Source organism: Cygnus olor, chromosome 1 (assembly GCF_009769625.2).
Source record: "Cygnus olor isolate bCygOlo1 chromosome 1, bCygOlo1.pri.v2, whole genome shotgun sequence".
Lineage (NCBI taxonomy): Eukaryota > Metazoa > Chordata > Aves > Anseriformes > Anatidae > Cygnus > Cygnus olor.
In genome coordinates, this window is record NC_049169.1 from 102,316,439 (window position 1) to 102,339,106 (window position 22,668).

The window sequence follows — 22,668 nt, forward strand, 5'->3', positions numbered from 1 at the left end:
CACTACTCGTGACCGGTCACCAGCTGGACTTCACTCTGTTCACCACTGCTCTCTGGGCCCGGCTGTCCAGCCAGTTTTTAATCCAGCAAAGAGCGTACCTGTCCAAGCCATGGGCTTCCAGCTTCCAGCTTCTCCAGAAGAATACTGTGGGAGACCATGTCAAAGGCTTTGCTGAAGTCTAGGTAGACTACATCAACAGCCTTTCCCTCATCCACCAGGCAGCTCACCCAGTCATAGAAAGAGATGAGGTTGGTCAGGAAAGAGTTGCCTTTCATGAACCCATGCTGGCTGGGTTTGATCCCCTGGTTGTCTTGCACATGCTGTGTGATTGCATTCAAGGTGACCTGTTCAAAACACTCTCTAATACAGAGAGCCATGCCACCTCCCCTCCTTAGTTGCCCATCCCTTCTGAAGAGCTTACAGTCATCCATTTCAGCACTGAAGTCATGGGAGACGTCCCACCACCTTTCAGTGATGGCGACTAGGTTGTAGTTTGCCTGCTGCGCAATGGCTTCCAGCGCCTCCTCTTTGTTGCCCATGCTGCATGCATTAGTGTAGATGCACTTCAGTTGTATTCATTGCTTTGATAACATCTTATAGATGTTCTGACTTGATTTTATTCATGATCAAACGAGGGGCTAAGCAGAGTCCTCATCTCCTTTTGGGAATCCTTCATGGCATCTGTTGTGCTGGTATAAAACTGCAGTGGATGCATGCAAGACACCAGGCTCATATTTGCAGAAGAGCTCTAATACACATAAGCAGTTTTCCTTTGCTTGGAACTAAGCACTGCCCTTTCACTGTACAGGTTTCAATTTCAAAACATATTTATTGTCTATGTTTGCCAAAAATACTTTTCCCCAGAGTCAGTTATTTTATCATTAGAGAGGTTGGTTTGATTTGTTTTCTGCCCCACACCTGGTTCAAAAATCAGGAAGGGACTAGATGGAGCTGGCATAGGCAGGTGCATGCATCAGTAGCGAGCTATAGTCAGTTGGTGCCTTTCATACCTGTTTGGCCAAATGTAGGAACTTGTTGGGTTGCAGAAAAGTAATTAATTCGGTCCTGGCTGATTTCCCACCATTCTGTGGTTAGAAATAACACTTGATGAGAATGAGCGGGACTGCGTCTGCATGAATTTCTTCAGTACAGCAGAGAACAGCAAGCATTTTGAGATACTCTTTTTTTCTAGATCTTTAAAGGACTTGGCTTGACTTTATCCAGGCTTGACTGACTCTGATTACCAGCCACACCAGACCTTATGAAAAGGTATTGGCAGCAACCAATGGAGAATACTGTTATTTTGACAACTGCAACTAGATCCAAAAAATAGTCTGCTTGCTCTGCTGCTGTTTGGAAGTCACATATTGGAGGCATTATTTCTGTTGAAGACAGTAGCCACAGCAGGAAATTCATGCACAGAAAAAAGGTACAGATGTTGCTTAATAGGTGTAAAAAGTGATGCTGTCCTTTACTAGCCACTTGCATAGAGAAGATTAACAGCACTAGCCCTGCACAGTACTTAGGAACAGTCTCTTCTGGGTACCAGGTCTGCAAGATTAGGAGGGAAAATCTTCATTATATTAATAAATAAATTAAATGGACCCCTCTTCCCAGAATGAGAACAAACCCATCTTTCCCCAGCTGTGACTTCATGACATCATCTTTGCTATTCTCTTTATTCACACCCCTTCATTTTTTTTGCATGATTCTGTCTTAAATGCAGGTCACGAGCCCCAAAGTGGAGGAGGTATCAAGTCAGCAGCTCCACAGTAACGTCTAGTGAAGACTCATTCTGTGAGGGACCTCTCACATGCAGATAAGAAGCTGCACTTAAAACAGTTACAACAGAGCAACTGGCATGCAATAGTTTAATGGGGTTAACGTTAGTTAACAATTAGTCCCTCTTCCACATCAAAATGATTGTCCACACCCACTGGGACTGCAGAGCTGTGTGTTGTAAGGGTAGTCCTAGTGCAGCTTGTGCTTACCTGAATACAGAAATTGCATCTGCATATGAAGCATACCCAGTAGAACTTTGCACATAACTATATTCTGGTCTTCTGTTTGAAAACTCAAGATGAAAATCCTCAGGACCAGTCATGTGCCAGGCCAAATAAAAGACCCTTTGTAGGACCTGGCATCACTTCTTCTACAGGTAGTGAAATCTTCATCCCCCAGTGAATGTCTCCATATTGCTGAGTGGGTACCACTGTGAGACTTTCATCCAACTCTGGCTCCTGCATTCAGTTCTGGCACTGAAGTTTTGTATTTGTACATCTGACCTTTTGCAGTTCCAGTGTTCTGTGCTGTCCAGTTTTGGATCATGCCGTGTGTACAAAGCTTCTTATTTCTCAGTCCCTCTCAGGTACTGATTACCTTTCTGATAATTTACCTTCCACTTGCCATCTGTCTCTTGTTGTTTGTTTGTTGTTATTTCTCAAGGACATTTTGAATTATATTTCAAATAATTCTTACCATTTTATTATCCCAGTTCAAGCCTAGTGTACATTCTCCCAGTTCAAGCCCAGTGTGCATAGCTAAACCAACATGAAAACATACTTCAGATATTTATTTATTTACTGGGGGGGGGAGGGGAGGAGGACCCATATCAAAATTTCCCATGCTAAACTTAGAACCATAGATTCACAGAATGGCTTGAACTGGAAGGAGCCTTTAAAGACCATCTAATTCAAACCCCCTGCCATGGGCACGGACACCTTCTACAAGACCAGGTTGCTCAAAGTCCCATCCACACAAGTTTTAACACTTCCAATGATGGGACATCTGCTACTTCTCTGGGCAACCTCTTCCAGCATCTAACCACCCTCATACTAAATAATTCCTTCCTTATATCTAACCTAAATCTACCTTCTTTGAGTTTAAAACCACTGCCCCATGTCCTGTCACTACACACCCTGATAAAGCGTCTCTCCCTTTTGATGTAGTCAAGGATACAATTGACTTTCTGGGCTGCAGGCACACACTGCTGTCTCATGTCCAATTCTTAATCCACCAGTACACTCAAGACCTTCTCTGCAGGGCTGCTCTCCATCAATTCATCACCCAGTCTGTGTTGATACTGGGGATTGTCTCAACACAGGTGCTGGACCTTGTACTTGGCCTTGCTGAATTTGCTAAGGTTCACATAGGACCACTCCTCAAGCCTGCCAAGATTCTTCTGGATGGCATTCCTTCCCTTTGAAGTTTCAACTTCACCATTGAGCTTGGTGTCATCCACGAACTTGCTAAGGGTGCACACAATCCCACCATGTCATTAATAAAGACATTAAACAATACAATTCCCAGTACAGAACCCTGAGGTACACCACTCATCACTGGTCTACACCTGGACATTGAGCCATTGACTACGACTTTTTGGATGCAGCTATCCAGCCAATTCTTTATCCGCTGAACAATCCATCCATCAAATCCATGTCCCTCCAATTTAGAGACAAGGATGTTGAGGGGGACTGTATCCAAAACTTTACACAATCAAGGTAGATGACTTCTGTTGCTCTTCCCTTGTCCAACAATGCTGTAACTCTGTCATAGAATGTCACCAGATTAGTCAGGCATAATTTACGCTTGGGGATCTATATTGGCTGTTTCCAACCAACTCTGTTTTCTGTATGCCTTAACGTGGTTTCCAGGAGGATCTGTGCCATGATCTTACCAGGCAGAGAGGTGAGGCTGGCTGGTCTGTAGTTCCCCAGATTTTTCTTTTTAACCCTTTTAGAAAATGCATATGATATTTCCCCTTTTCCAGTCAGTTGGAACTTCACCAGACTGCTATGACTTCTCAAATATCCTAAACCAGGAGATGGCGTGGCTCTTTGAGAGGGCTTTAAACTAGGTATAAAGGGGGACACGGATGAAATGAGGGTGATTAGAGATAAACCTGGGGGAGAAATGCCAGGGTTGGGGGGTGAGAGCAAAAGGTGCAACTGAAGTGCATTTACACTGATGCACGCAGAATGGGCAACAAAGTCATTTGCAGATGACACGCTGTTGGGGGGAAGTGTCGATCTGCCAGAGGATAAGAAGGCCCTGCAGAGGGACCTGGACAGGTTGGGTCAATGGGCAGAGGCCAATGGGTTGACGTTCAACATGGCTACAGGCTTGGGGCAGAGTGGCTGGAAAGCTGTGAAGAGGAAAAGGATCTGGGGATGCTGGTCGATGCTTGTCTGAACATGAGCTGGCAGCATGCCCAGGTGGCCAAGAAGGCCAATGGCATCCTGGCTTGTATCAGGAATAGTGTAGCCAGCAGGACCAGGGAGGTGATTGTCCCCCTGTACTCAGCTCTGATGAGGTCACACCTCAAGTTCAGTTTTGGGCCCTCAGTACAAGAAGGACATCGAGGCCCTGGACTGTGTCCAGAGAAGGGCTAGAAAGCTGGTGAAGGGCCTGGAACACAAGTCCTGTGAGGAGCAACTGAGGGAACTGGGGTTGTTTAGTCTGGAGAAGAGGAGGCTCAGGGGAGACCTTATTGCTCTCTACAGTTACCTGAAAAGAAGTTGCGGGGAGCTGGGGGTCAGCCTCTTTTCGCAGATAACTAGTGATAGGACAAGAGGGAATGGCCTCAAGTTGCACCAGGGGAGGTTTAGATTGGAAATGAGGTGACATTTGTTCTTAGAAAGAGTAGTTAGGCATTGGAATGGTTTGCCCAGGGAGATGTGGTGGAGCCACCGTCCCTGAGGGTGTTTAAGGAGAGGTTGGATGTTGTACTTAGGGACACAGTTTAGTGGGTAATATTGGTGGTAGGTGGATGGTTGGAACTAGATGATCTTTGAGGTCTTTTCCAACCTGTGACGTATCCTGGATAGTGGCTTAGCAACTTCAACCCCTAGTTCCCTCAGGACCCTGGGATGTATCTCATTGCATCCTATGGACTTATGCACATCCAAGTTCTTCAGACAGACTCGAACCTGGTCTTCTCTTACAGTGGATGAGACTTCATTCCACCAGTCCCGGACTTGAGATGTTTTTACTTGGGATGTGTAGAAAGGGCAATTGTTGGTGAAGACTGAGACAAAAAAAATGTTGAGTAACTTCTCTATCTAATTTGACTTATAAGTTAAATTTTAGTGGTTTGTTCCTTACTGTTGGTTGGATATGAATTCCTTGGGAAGAATCAACTCATTCAGCTTCAACAGAGAGTAAGAAATTGCATTCAATTATTTCAATTCATTATTTGTCATTTCAATTTGAATTCATAAATTAAGTATTACAAACCTAGGGGCAGCATTATAGTCTTGAATCAGTTTTACACAGGCTTTAGAAAAAACATTTCAGAGAAAGAAATTCTATAGTATTGGCAGCAAAGAGCCAGAGGAATAGTGAAGATTTGAGTCAGTGAAGAAAACACCGCATGTTTCTCTACTCTTATGAGCTAGCAATTGCTCTTAGTAGCAGCTTCAAAATAAAACCATGTTGATACCAAGGCATCAACAGGCTCCTCCTTAGAAACATTGCAGGGAGTGGCTGAAGCTACCATTATCCTTGTTTAAAGTGGTGTAAGAGAATGCACAACTAGTAAAACAGTCGAGGAGAAAAAACAAGAAGAACTGATGAAAAAATAGGTTGTTGAAACAAACATCTAGAGCAGCGGATTGCCTGAAAGTACCTTGTGGGGAAAACCTGAGAACCCCTGGAAAGTGAAAGAGCTGAGAGTTGATGTGAAAGAAGTATCCATCAAAAACAAGAAGAGGATGTGATGAAAGTGCCTGTTCTTACAACGTGCTCATGGTTTCTCTGAGCTTAATGAAAAATTTTGAGGAGATATTTGAGTACAATACCAGATTATGTTTATAAAATATAATAATATTTTTTAAAGGAAGGCAGTCTTCCACACCACCTCCAATCTAATATACCAAGTAACAGTGATGCTAACGACACACTGGAAGGTGGCTGGCTAGCATTTCTCATGAATTTCAACAACAGGATGGGGAATATTCAGCAACACTTATGAAAAAAACAGTGGAGACATAGACTTTGAAATACTCTGTAAAGCATGGGAAGAACATTCTCTAGCAGTGAAAGATTTAAACTCTGAAGGGAGTTGAGATTTAAGTGTGCAGGAAACAAAATTGTCGAAGTGTGAGAAGACTTCTGGACTATCTCATAACTGATTACAACTTACAATTCAAATGCAGAAATTAAACATTGTAAAGGATAGGAAGACAGATAGGAAGCTGGAGTGGAGATGCAGGTCTGCAGGCATCTACATTTGCAATGGGAAAATTTGTACAGTATCTTCATGGAGTCCACAGAGTCTTTTAACAAGAACACAGGGAGCTGTAGAAAGGAGTATCAATAAGCTTATGGGTTCTTTAAGCAAGTCAGATTTCATATGTGTGTATCTGAAGTCCTTACCTTCTGGCATTCCAATAAAACATTTTATTTCAGACAGTACCTCAAATGCCTCAAGTACCAATGAGTCTTTTTCTCTATACCAAAAATCCAAGGGTGGAAACATCTGAAACAAATGTGAGGTGTTTTCTGTGGTGTTGTGGTGCACTATGGAAAGAGCAGATGTAACACTATCTATTCAAATCTGTACCAAGGGACTGTGCCTGGCCACCCAATAAATTTCCTGTTCAGTGGCTGCCAGAGATCATCACACCACCCACCTCCTCCTTCAAAGTAACACGAATGGCTGCCTCTTCCCCACCATCAGCAGCATTGTGGGGACTAAGGCTATTGCCTTTCAGTGCCTCCTGAGTAAACAATCTCTGTTTACAAGTAAAGTAGAGAGAGTGGGTTTGATTGCCTTTGAAACGTGGCAAGATAACCTCTTTTCACTATTCTCTCTCATAATTTTCCTGTGATTTGCTGGCCAAATGGCGTTCTTGGTAATACTTGTGCACCTCACTGTCTGCAACCAACAGGTGTAACAAGTTAACAAGAGTGTAACAAGATTACAAGATCTTTGTAAACAATTATTTTGCTGGTGCACAAGAAAAGAGCAGATTCTAGCTCCCCGAGCAGTGCTAACTACATGGGGAAAACTGAAGCAAAATCATCAAGAATTATTTTAGTCAGTCAAGGCAACAGACCTGACACATGGAGGAAATCTGCTGGGCAAGACAACATGGTTTAACACACACAGTTTTCTAAGCATAACAGCATTTTAAAGGCCAGCTTTAAGGCAAAAGAATGGTTGGTCTCTCATCATCGTGCACAGAAGAGATAGAAACCATGTCTAGCCTCTAACAGGAGGAAGGCTGAATAAGCCTATAACTGTTCATCTACTGAGGTGGACAGCTATCCAGGCAGATGTGTAGTTTTTATGTGAAATCTCAACACACATGCATGTTCCCATGCATGTCTAAATGAACATGCATCTATGCAAATGCATGGTAAGCATGTCTGTGCATGTGTTGATCTACAAATGAATGCATGCGTGCACACACTCAGACCAGGTGTAGCATGGACACTGCTCTTTCTATATGCTCAGTCACACCTACTGTGTGCTCTAAGGGCTGGTTTCCAGTGTGAGGAATACATTCCAGAGGACGCTGTTTGGGTGAAAATCAGTTATTTGCCTGCTTCTTTGACTCCAAGCCTTTTTCCTATTTGCACAAACCTGGAGATACAAACTTATTTGACACTGCGAATCATAAAACTGCTCAGAGGTGCTTTTCTGAAAATACACAGTATCTGCAGTTTATTTTTCAGTTTGGTATGAGGGAACAAGGGATTTTCAAGCATAGGCTTTTTCCTCAGGCATGCATCCCATGGATGACTCAGGGCAGATAAGTCTCTAGTCCTTCACCAGCCGGTAGATGTGATGCTGGGCACCATGGTCACTAGCTGACACCTCAAAAACATATGCTATGCACAGCAAGGTCTCCTGTGTGTCCCTGTTTGTCACAACCTAGACAGAAAAGGAAGAAGACAGAAGCTGAGATGGCATCTGCTGTTTCTCTGCTTACATATTCCAACACATAGAGCAAAAAGTCATTAATAAGCAAAGAACAGAACCATAGGAATGATGCACAACTCAGCCACCACATGCCCTAATCTATGTGCACACACCCCCAAGGAAAGCACTTTTGCAGCAGCAGAACTACAATGCAGTGAAGAGACAGGGAGGTGAGCAGAGTCTACTGAGGAGAATAGAAGGCTGTGACCAAGCAACAACCACACAAGTGGAAGCAGGTCCACTCTACTCCCCACCCCCTGGTGTTACAGATTTCATCAGAGAAGGGATCTGCAGAAAAGTATTTTTGCTCTGTTTGTTGGGTTTAGAGAGGCCATCTCCTGTTGCACATCCACTCCTGCTCATGTGATGGTATACCACAGCCATGAACAATTCTTTCCCACCATCTGATCCTGCTTGTCAGTGGTAGGCACAGACCATGAGAATTAGAGAGTATATCTCATTTTACAGGAGATATTAAGAGCGACCATTTTTCAGCTCCCCAGTCAGGGGTAGAAAATTCTCAGCATGCTGTTCAGGAAGCAGGACTGCAAGACTACAAAGGTAATATATAAAAGGCTGTACTAGCACCCACATGAGATATGCCTCTCTGTGACAGGAGGTGAGAAAAGGACATGAGATTACTGAAAACATAAAGCTCCAGATGAAGTATAAATATATGACAATTTTGTTCATTAAATTTACAGCAAGCACTGGCCTAAATGTGGAATGACACATGCAGAAAGCAGTTACAGCATTTCTCAGTATGAATGATAGCATACATGCTTTCAGTCTCTCTGTCCCTGCCCACTTCATGCCTTTGCTCATCTAAAAAAACCTTTAGCATTTATACTTATCTTTTCTTCCAGATGCTAAAGAGCTTAGTAGAAACATAGAAGAGTAAAGCCTCCTTTACCTCATACCCTCGGATAATGATATCATTAACTTTGTTTTATAGCCAAGATACATGAGCCACAAATCAGAGCAATGAGTTGCCTGAAGTCCCACAGCACCTCCAGAGAATGGAACGAACACCACTTGATTTCCCTTCTTTACAGCCTCTAGAATCTCTTCCACTTACCCATCTTCAGGTTTTCTGGGCAAAGATCTGCGACACATCTTGTAGAGGCGAGCACAGAACTCACAGTCCACTAGGATAATCCACCTTCTAAGATGACTTTGCCCTCTTCCCATATTTAGGCTGCATCCGAGCCAGGAAAGACTCCTGGTATAATACAGACACTAATGCAATCTAGTTACTGTAGCCTTGTAGTACTGCACTACCTAGAGGTTGCAGCGATTCGTGAATGTGTCATAGAGCTTCCCCTAACGTGTCTCTTCCTTTACTTGCCTTGATATTCTTTCAAGGTTCAGGATGGTACTGAGGAAACAACTTTTTTTTTTCCTACCAGGTCTGGGTGAAGAACTCTCCCCATGACAAAATTATATGGTCATTTAACAGTGTTCTTGCTTCATTAACTTGCAAAAAGTACCAGGGCACAGACAGGACCTCAATGTCCATCTAATAGTGGAATGAGTACTTTCTTCACTATGACTTCGCATCCTTCTCCTTCCTGTATGTCTCTACCTCATCAATTCTCCCTTTATCTTTCTTTTCTTTTCCCTGTTATGCAGGCCTCTCAAATTCTACTGCTTCTCTGCATGAGCTACGATCTCTAGAGCTCCTGTCTTGAGGTGCAATACACATGAGAAACACTAACTACAATTAGATGCTGAGCTGTAAAAGGAATCTGCTTTGACTCACAACAGTGAACTCTTGCATGGGGCTTACATGTTTCCAAGCTCCAACGAAAACAGTTCAAAGTCCCACCTGTAAGATAGTAAAGTTCTCCAGCACACTGTTCATCATATACTTCTCAGGAAGGTGCTTGAGTTTATGAATGAAGTTTATCATGTATTCACAAAGAGGGGAACGGTGAATGCGATAGGAATAGTGTCCATTTTCATACCGTGCATACTCTGTCTGCAATGTAAAATAGAAAAGGGGCATATGTCACATCAATAACAATCACATAAAAGGACTCAGAACAGAAAAAAAACACAATGACTTTTTCAAGGCTTCTCCTTATGAGAGTTTCTGGACAGCCTTACACAGAGGGATTTTTTTGGTTTACATACACATCTTAGCTCCTGTATATTTCATCTTCCTTTGAACAGAAACTGATGCTTGCTTGTATCATTTCATAGCAGACTCTTAGATGCCCTTTACCTCCTTTCACCTCAAGAACTTGATTTCCTTTCCCATACACCACGAAACCTTTCCCTGACCTAAATACCCCATCATGCAAATCTATAACCAGATTCTAGGCATGTCTATCATATGACTAGAGATGAGTCTTGGGAAAGAACGTAGCTTGAACTGACTGCTGACACCAGAACATCTGGTGTTTTGCACATGGCTGCTGCTTTGAGAAAGACAGCAGCAGGAAGCAGGTCAGAGCAGCTCTCTTAGCAGCTGAAAGTGGTGTCAGAAAACATTTCTTTGACAGCAGTTATACACATAATTATGCAGCTTCACTGTTGCTAGAGCTGTAAGTATGCAAGCACTGAGATAAGCCTCAAAAAATCATAAGACTATAGTCTGTAAATGATTACAGTCTATTCACTAATTACTGTAGTCTATGATCTGTTTTCAACTTTCAGGACTACAAAACAAAAGTCCAGGTTTCCTAGCTTTTCTTTGGTCTCCAGAAAATCCAGATAATCACCAAAGCTGAAAGTCTTACATATCCACAAGTCTTCAGAAACTGAGATTTAAAGAAAAAGCATCAAGCGCTATGAGGCCTTCCATAAGGTCCTGAAAATGCCATGTTGCAGGCTGGAGCAATTTTACAACTGCATGTCTCAGAAATAATAATCTATGGCATCCATCTCCCTGGTGGGAAGCATGGGATATATTTCACCTTTAGATATATGCAGCATGCAAACACTTGAAGTGACAGAACAGCAGCCAGAGGACCTTGCACACAGGGGTCTGCTCCCTACCTCCACTTTCTCCACCACCTGCTTTCCAAAGGAACACACTTTAGTGGAACAGGTAATGACCATGTTTTCCGGGCTCTCATATTGGCTGGAAACACCATAGAAAGATCTGGATTCATCTTCAATATTGGTGTTCAAATCAGCCTGCCAAAAATAAAAAAATAAAAACAAAGGAAAAATAGATTATTATCAAGTACCCGTTGTGGTGTTTTTTTTACCGTTACCTGAATGGATTTTGCTTAGCCAGGACTGTCCAAAGCTCCAAAGCAGATCAATGTGCATCAAGCAAGCAGGAGAAATTTGAAGAGTATGCAGTAAAATCCAGTTGGGAACTTCAAAAACTTCTTCAGAAAAACTTGGTGGGAATTTGTACATGTTTGGGGAAATATGAACATTAAAATTTGAACATCAAAAATGTATGGCATGACATCTTGCTTTAGCTGATATTTACCATAACAAGGCAGTGAGAGAACAACATGGAGGTACACAAAGCATTTGGAGAGCAGACAGGAGGGCATTGTAGAGTCAGAGCAATGCAACAGATAGGCTAGACTGGGCTGCCTCACTTAGGAGGAAAAATAAGGGTACAGGAACTGGGATAAAGTTCTTCCACTCTACAGATGCATGGAAAGAGACAGAGCGGGGAGAAGGAATGTGTGAGTACACATACACACGCTGTGCTCAGGTACTATGATACAGTGATATGAAGAATGTAATCAGATAGGATGCAACATAAACAATGTAGGTGGCTCAAGGATCCAGCCCAGTTCCACCTGAATACAAACCCATCTTTATTAGCAGCCACAGTTTTGAAATGTGGGTGCCTAAGTTTGGCCAACTGAAGCCTCATGTTGGGACCTAGCTCATTAAAATCATGGTTCTCTGAAGAGTCCACTGGGGGTCATTCAAACTACATTTAAGAAAAGAAGAAGTGACATTCACTTACACTTTGAAAACACAAAGGGTGTGTGGGAATATCCAGTTCAGCTTCCTCCATTTCAGAACTAAGAGGGTAGAGCTCCTCTGTACTCTATGAGCCCAGGTGCTAGCTTACTTCAGCAGAAAAGCAATGATCAGTCCCCATGGGCTATTTCAGCCTATTCTATTCTTCCTGCTGAACTGAGGGAAACAGGAAACTGTAGAAATTGTATTCCTGCTACAGTGGATACAGCATGAACAGGATTGTATTTGATGTGATTCTAGTGTGGTTTTCTTAGCTGATGTCGTTGATGATTGTTTTCACCTGAGAGCTAGAGCAGGACTTAGGACAAGCAACACTAACATTGGAACCGGAGAATCTCAATAACGAGTGTCCTTTTTCTGTGCCTTATACAATACCCGTCTCTTCTCTATTACGAGATAATACTGTTAACTTATTTCTCTGAAGTAGCAATTTCAAAAAAGATTTAAGTCATTCTACATCTGTGCTGCTGATAGAAAGTGCCAATCCTGCCTTCTCCCCATCTGCAGCAACACAAGCCTGCTGCTGCCATCGTGCTACCATTAGCAATTGTATGACTCTGTGTTTAAGCCAGATGAGAAAGCTAATCACAGCCAAAACAGTTTTTTAATTTTGTTGTGGTTTTGGTCAGACAAGAAAGCTCATTTGGATCCTCACAAAGCTATAGAGGCTGGAAGAGGTGTACATACATGAAAACTAAGGGCTGCCTATTTTGATAGCAACACACATGCAGGTTGCTTCTTGGGAAACTGTACCTCAGTACCTCGTGCCCTCTCGTTCCTCTTGTACTGGCACAAACTTTTGTGTAGTTGTAGTACAAAAGTCATTGAGGAATTACTCAGCTAGCTCTTCATGGGATCGATCACTTCCTTGACCTGTTTCAAAAGCACTTGTGTGTATTCAGACAATGCGTGTTGGGAGGATGGGCAGCAATGGGGAAAGCAGAAGGCACGTCTGCTTCTACTAGTAAATGCTGGGTTTAAGCAACTATAGTGGGAGCTAGAAACCTGCTAGAAGTCTTTCTGTTGCCACTCCTTTCAAGTTAAGTTTTGGCTCTGCACAATCAGGCTGAAACTTTCTTGTACCACAACACTCACCAGCAGCTCCCACCTCACAGAGGTATTGCCAGTAGTGATGACAAAAACACTAACAGGAAGAGCAGCCATGTAGTAATGTGCAGTATTTCCTTTCAGTCCAATTCCCCTGGCTGTTAACTTACCACTTCAGGCATATGAAGGATGAAGAGATGACGGCAAAAGAAATAAAATAAACCATCTCCTCATTTATTTCAGAAAATCCAGTTCCATCTACCACTTAGCACAACACTGGGACATTGCTGCCACTCTGCATTTGTGCATGCATATTTCCACCTAGAGAAGAACTACTATCTCCATTTGATAATGACATCACAGAAAATCCAAGCCAACAATCCAATAAAATCTAATTATCATGAATTTTTGGTAAAGTACAAACTCAGAAAGACAGATTTTGGACAGGTTTTTCGTAAAGTACAGTGAGCAGTGCATCTCCTGGAATATCTCATAGACAAGCAGCTGTAGCATCCAGATAATTCTAGCAGTACAAAGATTCAATCCAGGCAAGATGACAGGATAGTCTAATGTTCTAGAGTCAATGCTGGAAACATTAGGGATGGATACACAGCTTTCAATCTGCTTGTTTTCTTAATTGAGAGCATAACAGCACAGTATTTAAATACATGATCACAAATCACTCTTCAAAATACAAGGTGTTGCCCACAGTTTCTACAACTATCCTTAATAGTTGTGTCATTCACACCAAGACTATGATGAAAGAAAATCCATTTGTCAAAATGGTTTGCTCTTTTTCTATAATCCCCCCCTCTCTCCAACCACCTCTTTTAAGTAGAATGTCTCCCTCTGAAATAGTGACAAATCTTCAACCATTGTAAACCTGCTTGGTCCTGTATATAACACATTCACACCAGTTTGCACCAGCTATGCACTCAACCCTTTATGTTTTCCTAAACTCATCATCTCCTACATGCCACATATACCAAGAACACCCTCTAATTTACCAGGTGATAGCTGTACAAAGCCAGCAAATATTTTATGCAGTGTTACACTTCCATGGTCTTTCAAAACTTGAGCAGCATATGTAGACAATTCCAGGCTAAATTTCACCTGGTAGAACAGGTGTTAACAGGAGCAAGCCACAAGCATTACAAGCTTGATCATAATTCAGGTTGCCTAGTGAATTGTTAAGTTCACAAAGAAATCATTGCTATCCAATTTTCCCCACCATATTTATGTAGATACCTCATTTGCACTACAAATACACATGTATTAGAGAGAAGCAATGTTACTTTTTTCTGACTTGGGTTTTTATTGAGTTACCACAACGTTAATTTATCGTAGAATCATAGAATGCACCCTCCCTCCCCCCATCCGCCCCTCACCCTGTCAAGGGCAGGGACGCCACCCACTAAATCACATTGCCCAGGGCCTCGTCCAACCTTCTCTTGAACACCTCCAGGAACTGGGCATCCACAGCCTCTCTGGGCAACCTGTTCCAGTGCCTCACCACTCTCTGAGAAAAGAATTTCCTCCTAACCTCTAATCTAAATCTCCCCTCTTTTAGTTTAAAACCATTGCCCCTCATCCTGTCATTATCTAAGCAAAAAGTTGCTCTCTATCTTTTTTATAAGCTTCCTTTAAATATTGAAAAGCTGCAATAAGGTCTTCCCAGAGCCTTCTCTTCTTCAGGCTGAACATCCCCAGCTCTCTCAGCCTTTCTTCATAGGAGAGGTGCTCCACCCCTCTGATCAACTTTGTGGCTCTCTTCCAGACTCACTCTAACAGGTCCACATCTTCCTTGTGCTGGGGGCCTCAAGTCTGGATGCAGCACTCCAGGTGAGGCCTCAAAAGGGCAGAACAGAGAGGACAATCACCTCCCTCGACCTGCTGGCCACTCCTCTGTTGATGCAGCCCAGGATGCAGTTGGCCTTCTGGGCTGCAAGCGCACACTGCTGGCTCATGTCGAGCTTTCCAACCACCAGAACCCCCAAGTCCTTCTCTGTAGGGCTGCTCTCAATGAGATCTTCTACCAGTTTGTCCTCATGTCTGGGATTGCCCCGACCCAGGTGCAGCACCTTGCACTTGGACTTGTTGAACCTCATTAGATTCACATGGGCCCACTTCTAAAGCTTGTCCAGGTCCCTCTGGATGGCATCCCTTCCTTCTGTTGTATCAACTGCACCACTCAGTTTGGTGTCATCTGTGAACTTGCTGAGGGTGCACTCGATCCCACCATCTATGTAATTGATAAAGATATTAAACAGTACTGGTCCCAGGATGAACCCCTGAGGGACACCAGTCATCACCAGCGTCCACCTGTACATAGAGCCATGGACCACCATTCTCTGGGTGTGGCCTTCAGGCCAGATGTCAAGGAAGCTAACTGTATTGATTTTTTGGTTTATTTGACCCATATTCCAGCTGTCTGAATAAAGATTAATCCTTTTTCTTCTCAAAAGAGGAACCAGACTAGGAGTCCTTCACAATAGTGTTCAGCTATATCTCAGGGTGGGGGGGATAAACACAATGAAAAATCCCATACATGAAATCTCAGCAACTCCAGGGAAGGAGGGCAGCAGCTGGCTGAGGACTTTGGTTCATGTTTGTAGCACAATGGAGCTGCAACACCTCAGACGGATACTGCTGGCAGCTCTGCGGCGAGGGACCTGGGGGTTGTCATGGACAACAAGTTAACCGTAAGCCAGCAGTGTGCCCTTGTGGCCAAGAAGGCCAATGGGATCCTAGCCTGCATCAAGAGGACTGTGGAAAGCAGGTTGAGAAAGGTGACCCTCCCCCTCTGCTCAACACTGGTGAGGCCACACCTGGAGTTTTGTGTCCAGTTCTGGGCTCCCTGGTACAAGAGGGACATGGAGCTACTGGAGCAAGTCCAGCAGAGGGCTACTAAGATCATGAGGGGACTGGAGCAACTCTCTTATAAGGAAAGGATGAGAGAGCTGGGCCTGCTTAGCCTATAGAAGAGAAGGCTGAGAGGGGATTTTATCAATGTGTATAAATACCTGTACAGAGGGGTGTCAAGACAGTGGGGACAGACTCCTTTTGGCAGTGCCCAGCGATAGGATGAGAAGCAATGGGCACAAACTGAAACCCAGGAAGTTCTATCTGCATATGAGGAAAATCTTCTTTACTGTGAGGGTGAGGGAGCAGTGGAACAGGTTGCCCATAGAGGCTGTGGAGTCTCCTTCTCTGGAGATATTCAAAACTCACCTGGATGCAATCCTGTGCAATGTGTTCTAAGTGACCCTGCTTGGCAGGGAGGTTGGACTAGACGATCTCTGGAGGTCCCTTCCAACCTCAATCATTCTGTGATTCTATATGTAAATATAAGGCCAAAGAACCACAGCAGCTCAGGAGTCAAACCCCGATACACTAGTTTTCCCTCCTATGGAGATTATTACTTCCAAAGGGAGACAATTGAGGGAAAAAAAAAAAAAAAAAACAATGATATGTGCCATAGCCAATCTAACCTCTAAGTATCAACTGGACAGTCAGGTAAATCCCTATTAGATGCAGTTACACTTCCCATGATTGCACAAGGACAAAATCTTGTTGCATATAATAGAATCTCTAATGACCAAAAGAGATATTGCTTTTAACTTAACATCTGAAAATGATACAGACTCCATGCCTAGATTCTTATGAGCTCCTCATCAACAGGACTCAAAACCATATTGTCACTTTGGGGAAAGGATTCTTCCTTTCTCTTCACTTCCAGTGTTTCTTCCCCTAAACAAAAGTTTGTGCCAAATCACACCTCATCCTGTGCCTGCTCACATTTCTCTCTGCCCAGAATGTACCAGGTATGAAACCAAGCAGAGGAAGATCTGTTTTATTCTGTCCAGTACATTCCATGCCTCGAAGATACAAGGCAATAATATTAATTGTAACTTAGAGTGAATTAATTTTCCCATCACTTCATCAAGTAGGAAGGCCAGTCCTCACTTTATAGTCTGGGAATGCATGGACTTCTTGAAGACATAACACTAAATGTGATTCAGACTTGGAGGCTAGAACCTAGGTCTCCGAGCTCCTCAGTGGCAAACACACTAGCATATCTAACAAGTAGTGAGATAACTCTTGAATACATTCCTTACCCCATCCTAGGCAGCCAAAGGAAAGACAGTCAGGATTTAGGAAATCCCCCACCCAATGGGATGAGTTGCCTTGTCCCCCAGGCTCCTAGCAGCCACTGCTAGCAACAGGGTATCATTGCAGCAGGAGCAGAAGCAACATTTAAGCTGGTTGGGTGCTGTCAGCAGTCACAGCTGTTCACATTTCTTCAAGGGCAAAGAAGAAGAATAAATACAAGAGACATATTACAAGCTGAAGGTGATTGATGAGCCACTGACTGGACCATACTACTTTATCTGACAAAGTCAGGGCTCTTGCCTTCTGTCCAAGAAATTCCAGATGCAAAAAGGTGTGCACTCTTTAGCCAGCTCATAGCAACAATCTGATGTGTCTGGAATGAATTCAACTTACTGTGCAAGCTCAGCACAAATGACATACTTGTCTTCAGCTTGCCTGTTGAGTTCCAAACATGCTGAAATTACAGTCACTGAGGTGTCTGTGGAAATAGGTCTCAGAGATCTACAGATTGCATTCAAGATAGTTGATCTGCCTGTTTCGGTGCTAACATCTGAGATTTCCTCCTTTAAGGAGAAGTAAGCAAATTTTCTTAAATGCAAAAAAAAAAAAAAAATCTAGACAGAAGAAAATGGATTTGTTTGGGGAGAGGCATAGTAATCCTGAACAAGGCTAGTATTACTTTTTTTTCTTTTTTAAAATCATCTTGGTGGTCTGAGTTCTTAGCAGCTCTACTGCAAACGCCTTGGATGAGCCTGTGTTTATTACTCAATAACTGCAACCCCAGGAAAGAAACACAGAAAAGTTGGCATTGTGCAGTATCCTAACAACACTAAGTTTTTTGTCTGATCTTTGGTGGGAGTGAGTTTCACAACTGATTACTGAGAAAGGCCTCATTCCTGCTAGGATAAGGCTGTGAATCAAAATTTCTCAGAAACTGTTCACAAAGGGAAATGTGACCTTTGAGAATCAGTCTTCAGCTTATCTGAGGCTTTGAAAAGCAGTAACTGGACAAGAGTCCAAGTTGTAGTAAATGTGAGAAACCATAGCTTGACAATATCTTGCACGCATGTCCCACAGTCAATGGAAAGGCACATGGTAAGCAATTCTCTAAGAATGTTTCAAAATGTGTGCCACTACCTCCAAGAAAGGTGCAAGATGGCAGTTCCAGAGCTAGAAAAAATTGCAGAAGGTCTTACCAACAATAAGGTTAGCTGCGACTTAGCTAGCCACCAAGGATTGTGTAATTTTAACATCCAGCTGACAGATTGCCTCAGCAATTCAATCTGGTTTTTGCTGCCAAAAATATCTATTCTGTTGAACACTCTGGGGAATAACTTTGGTGAAAAAAGTGTCATTGGTTGACATAGAGATCCCTTACATAAGCTAGCAACTGTTAGGGTGTGTTGCTGTTGACTGCAGGTGAAATTAACGTGCTGTCAGATCCAGATCCATTCTCAAAAAAAAAAACAAACAAAAAAAAAAGGCAAAGATCTTAAAAATCAGGGTGGAAGGCATACAGCAGACAGGACAAGGTGACAAAGGGAATTTGCACTGCTGCTGACCTGACTGGATTTGCCTGGGAGAGGAGAGAAGCCAAGTGCAGGACATGCACTCTAGCCCACCCCTCCAGCCCCTTCCACTAAAGTATAATTCATTTAATGGAAAGAAACCACACAGTGATTTGACTGATTCAACTTGCCTATCACCGATGAGAAATTATTACATGTTTTCATCACTGACAGGAAAGGTCTCCTAAGCAATTCCCTTGATAACACCCCTATGCAGATGTCTGCTCTGGACAAAGTACTGCCTATCCTGAATTTCTTTCTTTCTTTCTTTCCTTTTTTTTTCCCTTATCTTCCTTCTATCTTTTAGTCATTTTCACAACTTCTGAAAGCTTTAAGATGCAAGTGCACCATTCTACTAATGTGCAAAGCCCTGAAAACTCCTCTTCCCCAAACTATTAATAACGATGAATTTAGGAGGAGTTCATGGGGAGAAACAAGTAACAGGTGGTAGAGATAATATTACACTGGAAAAGAGCAGAGCTGCCACTGCCTATGTGTTGGAAGGCAAATGTCTCACATTCATTGTTGTGTGCTAGAATGCACTTGGAGCACGGAGAAATGTCACTGAGATATCATACACAACCTGCCAATCCAAGTCAAAGAGTTAGTTCATTGTACCAGACTTTCAAAGCCAAAATCAAGGAAGAATTGCAAATACTGCTTATCTTTCAAATTAGTCAACTTTTAACACTTAGCTATTGTATAAATAATTTAAAACACCACTGAATAAATGTGAACTCTATTTCTCAGTTCTACTGCCTCCTGTGAAATGTCAAGAAACCCCAGACCTGGTGTTTGGAGTTAGGCTTTCAGTGCACAACAGATCATTGCATATATTCACTTCATAGTGCAGTACTGGCAGTTTCCTGACTCAGGTTCCTCAGGTGTAAAACTGCATAAATACAAAAACAACTTATTCAATGTCTTGATTTTTTTTTTTTGGAAATCTTTGCCACCTGCAACCACCACTTCAGTTCAGAACCTCTGAAAAAAACATTCATTATCTTCATGTCTCAAAACATACCTTAATACGTATTTAATTACCCATCCAATTTTAGATTATCAGTAAGTTGCTTTTGGATAAGACTTTTAACTTAACAAAGCGAACAAACAAACAAAACTATGAATTCAACAGTATAGCAATTGCTTTATCTAGCACCTTTGGACATCGGTGTACTCATATAGCTTTTCAGAGTAATCAGGGAATAAAATGAAAAAACACTCTATTGTATACTGTTTACAGAGGTATAAAAATGCAGAGATACATAAAAATCTCAGCTGAAATCTCATCTTTTCTGAAAAACTTTTTTTTTAATTACATTGCCTTATCTATGAAAAGTGTTTGTTTAGGGAGGGTGAGGTGTGGCAAAAAAGAACTTTTGAAAACAAGAACACTTTCTTACTACCAGAGCCTGTAAAACATTTGGTCAAGCCCACACTTCCATATTTGGAAATACCAACGTAATGTCATGTAGAATTTGCAGGTTTTGCTACTTTATATGAGCTGTTCTCTCCTGTGGGCTGGAGTTGCACCATCTATTGCAATACATAAAACTCACGAATTCCCATGACTGTAATGCACTGTGCCACATTTATAATGGGAATCAAACCTTATTTGATTTTATTCAACCAATGACTTTACTCGTAAGCTTACTTGTAAGCAACATCCTTCAGTGTTTCCACCAATAAAACCTGATGTCAACTCCAGACAGGACTCAACAATGCAAAGGTACCAAAAAACAAGTGAGAAAGCCAAAATATTAAACCAGAAATCCAGAAACATCGCTGTTGTGAAGAATACAAATGCAGAGACCCATGCAGAGACCATGCATGTACAAATGCAGACAAATGCAGAGACCATGTATAGTACCACTGACAGTGGAGTAAAGATTCTTCAAATCCTATGTCACATCTCTTTATGCAAACCAAGTTTCAATGAGTTGATACCCTCTGAACACCAGACACCCCATGTGGGCCCACTGAGGGCCAACTCAATGACATTGCAACATGTAAATCCTTAAAAGCCTGATTCTAATTGGTCTGACATGGTATGTAGGCCACATTTACCCTTGTTATTAAAAGGAAGCAAAATCTCCAAAGCCAACCCCACAAGCACAAAAGTATGCTAACTGCTTAGATAAATAAAATCGCAGTTGCACAAGATCACAAGTTCATTGTGATTTTTCTCCCCTTAAGTCAAGGAATTCAGTGTTTTATTCTGTCTAGTTAACATCTCCCTCTAAGCTCCTATTCTATGATTCTATGATTCCCTGTTTTGTTTTGTTCTTGGAAAACTTCCAAAGCACTTCCAAGTGATACCACAAAGGAGCCAGTCCTCTTCACCTTGGCACAAGCACTTATATGGGATCCCTACAGAACAAATCACCTAAGCAGCTGTTTGTTGCTGCTCCTACTTCTGCACGGACCTCTTCTTAGAAGCCATTCCCTCTTAGCTTTTCCTTTCTTTTGTCACATGAGACTTCTGTTTCCTTTCTCAGACAGTTCTTAGTAGGGCATTTACTACCCAGGCGGTTGTCAAAGGAGACCCTTTCCAGCAAGATGCTGCTGTCTCTCCCAGGTATCTGCCATCCACAGGGAAACAGGGTTGGTATTTTACTTTTTATTTCAACTTTCTCAAGCAGGCTTTGTTGTATTTTGACTGAGGCTAGTCCCATTACCAGTACAGCTCAGTAGTACACAATCTAGGGCAGTAAAATGATGTGTCTCCAAGGAAAAATACCAGACACTTGAACAGCAGACTCCTAGCCAGCGTTCTCCAATTCATTTCTGGAAAGGCCAGGCTTGGAACAGCTGGGAATAAACATCTCAAGGCACTTAAATTAACTCCTCTTTCTCCTGAAAGCACTAGTTAACAGGCTTTCTAATTCCAGTTTGTTTGAAGAGTATGAGATATGGAAGATCATTTCTCATCATCTTACTCCTGACCTGGGGTTGAATCATAAGTGGTAAGTTCAAGGTGAAAAGCTCCAAATCTCATTACACATTCCCTCAGCCATCTAGCTTGCAACTGCCCCAAGCTCCTATTATTTTTAATTGTGTAATATCTGTAATAATATTGATAATCAAAACTATTTTATTTGTATCCTGAAGCACAATGGCACAGCTTTTTGCAAATTTAAGCTAACTCATGAAAATTCTATCCAGGCCAAATTGAGTGCATAGTTTTTTGCCAGGCTGATTTCTGCCAACTTACCATAAGCAAATTCAGTAGTATATTAGCAACATAATCCAATTTCATAATATGTCTCTCTTATCTTTTGTCTATCTTCATGCCTGCAGTCAATACATATCTGTAAATCATTAGTACTTGGATAACACAAAATCCAGCTAATGAGATGAGAGAAGAGAAGGAAAAATGTTGTCTCTGACTGAGAATTTACTCAGCACTGAGGGAAGTGAATGCATATGAATACACAAAGAATTTTCTCTGAATTTTTCTCTTATACATAAATAAAATTTTCCAAAAAATAATAAATAAATAAGTTCAAATTACCAAACTCCACGGACACTAGTTAAGAAGAACTCTGCAAATGACACTGTGAAAGATATGTCCTGCTCCAGGCTGGAAAGAGGGCCTTGTGCAATCAAGGAAAGATCCCCAAAGACAGCTGTGACTCTATTAAGTCTTCTGCACAGTGTAAATTTGTTGGGAGCTGATAGTCTTCTAACAGCTAGTGACCTTTAAAGTAAGAACTTCATAGTAAATGGGTACCCTACAAAGGGCCCTTCCCTTACCCAGAACTTGACAAGGAAGAAGGCATTAGCTGGCCCCCTTTCAAACAGCTCCTTCAGGCCCCCTTTTTTCTCAGGGAACTTGTCATAGATCTGCCGGATATCCACTGCCTCAAGATAGGGATCATTGTAGCTGGGACTTGATTGCCCAATGTGCACGAACAGGTGTTTGTTATACTGCAAGAAGAGGAAAAATATGGAATTAGGAAATTGTTCAGTACATTCTGAGCATACATTTCTTCATGCGAGAAAAACTGACACTTTAGCAAACTGGTAGAGTCCATCCCACCACAGAAA

At 42.2% G+C, this 22,668-nt stretch overlaps 1 protein-coding gene across 2 annotated transcripts in view; it reads right to left on the bottom strand.

Annotated features, from left to right (window-relative positions):
• Nucleotides 1-7,641: 7,641 nt before the first annotated feature.
• Nucleotides 7,642-22,668, bottom strand: part of TEAD4 (TEA domain transcription factor 4) — a 59,358-nt gene continuing 44,331 nt past the window's right edge. Inside the window, exons 10-13 of one of the 2 annotated variants that reach the window (XM_040574569.1) lie at nucleotides 22,375-22,548; nucleotides 10,931-11,071; nucleotides 9,756-9,908; nucleotides 7,642-7,879 (exon numbers count right to left, since the gene is read on the bottom strand). In XM_040574569.1, coding sequence (XP_040430503.1) covers nucleotides 7,766-7,879; nucleotides 9,756-9,908; nucleotides 10,931-11,071; nucleotides 22,375-22,548 — 582 coding nt within the window. In that variant the 3' untranslated portion in view covers nucleotides 7,642-7,765. Of the gene's footprint in view, nucleotides 7,880-9,716; nucleotides 9,909-10,930; nucleotides 11,072-22,374; nucleotides 22,549-22,668 lie in introns of both variants that reach the window. The other variant, XM_040574577.1, reaches the window with a different exon arrangement.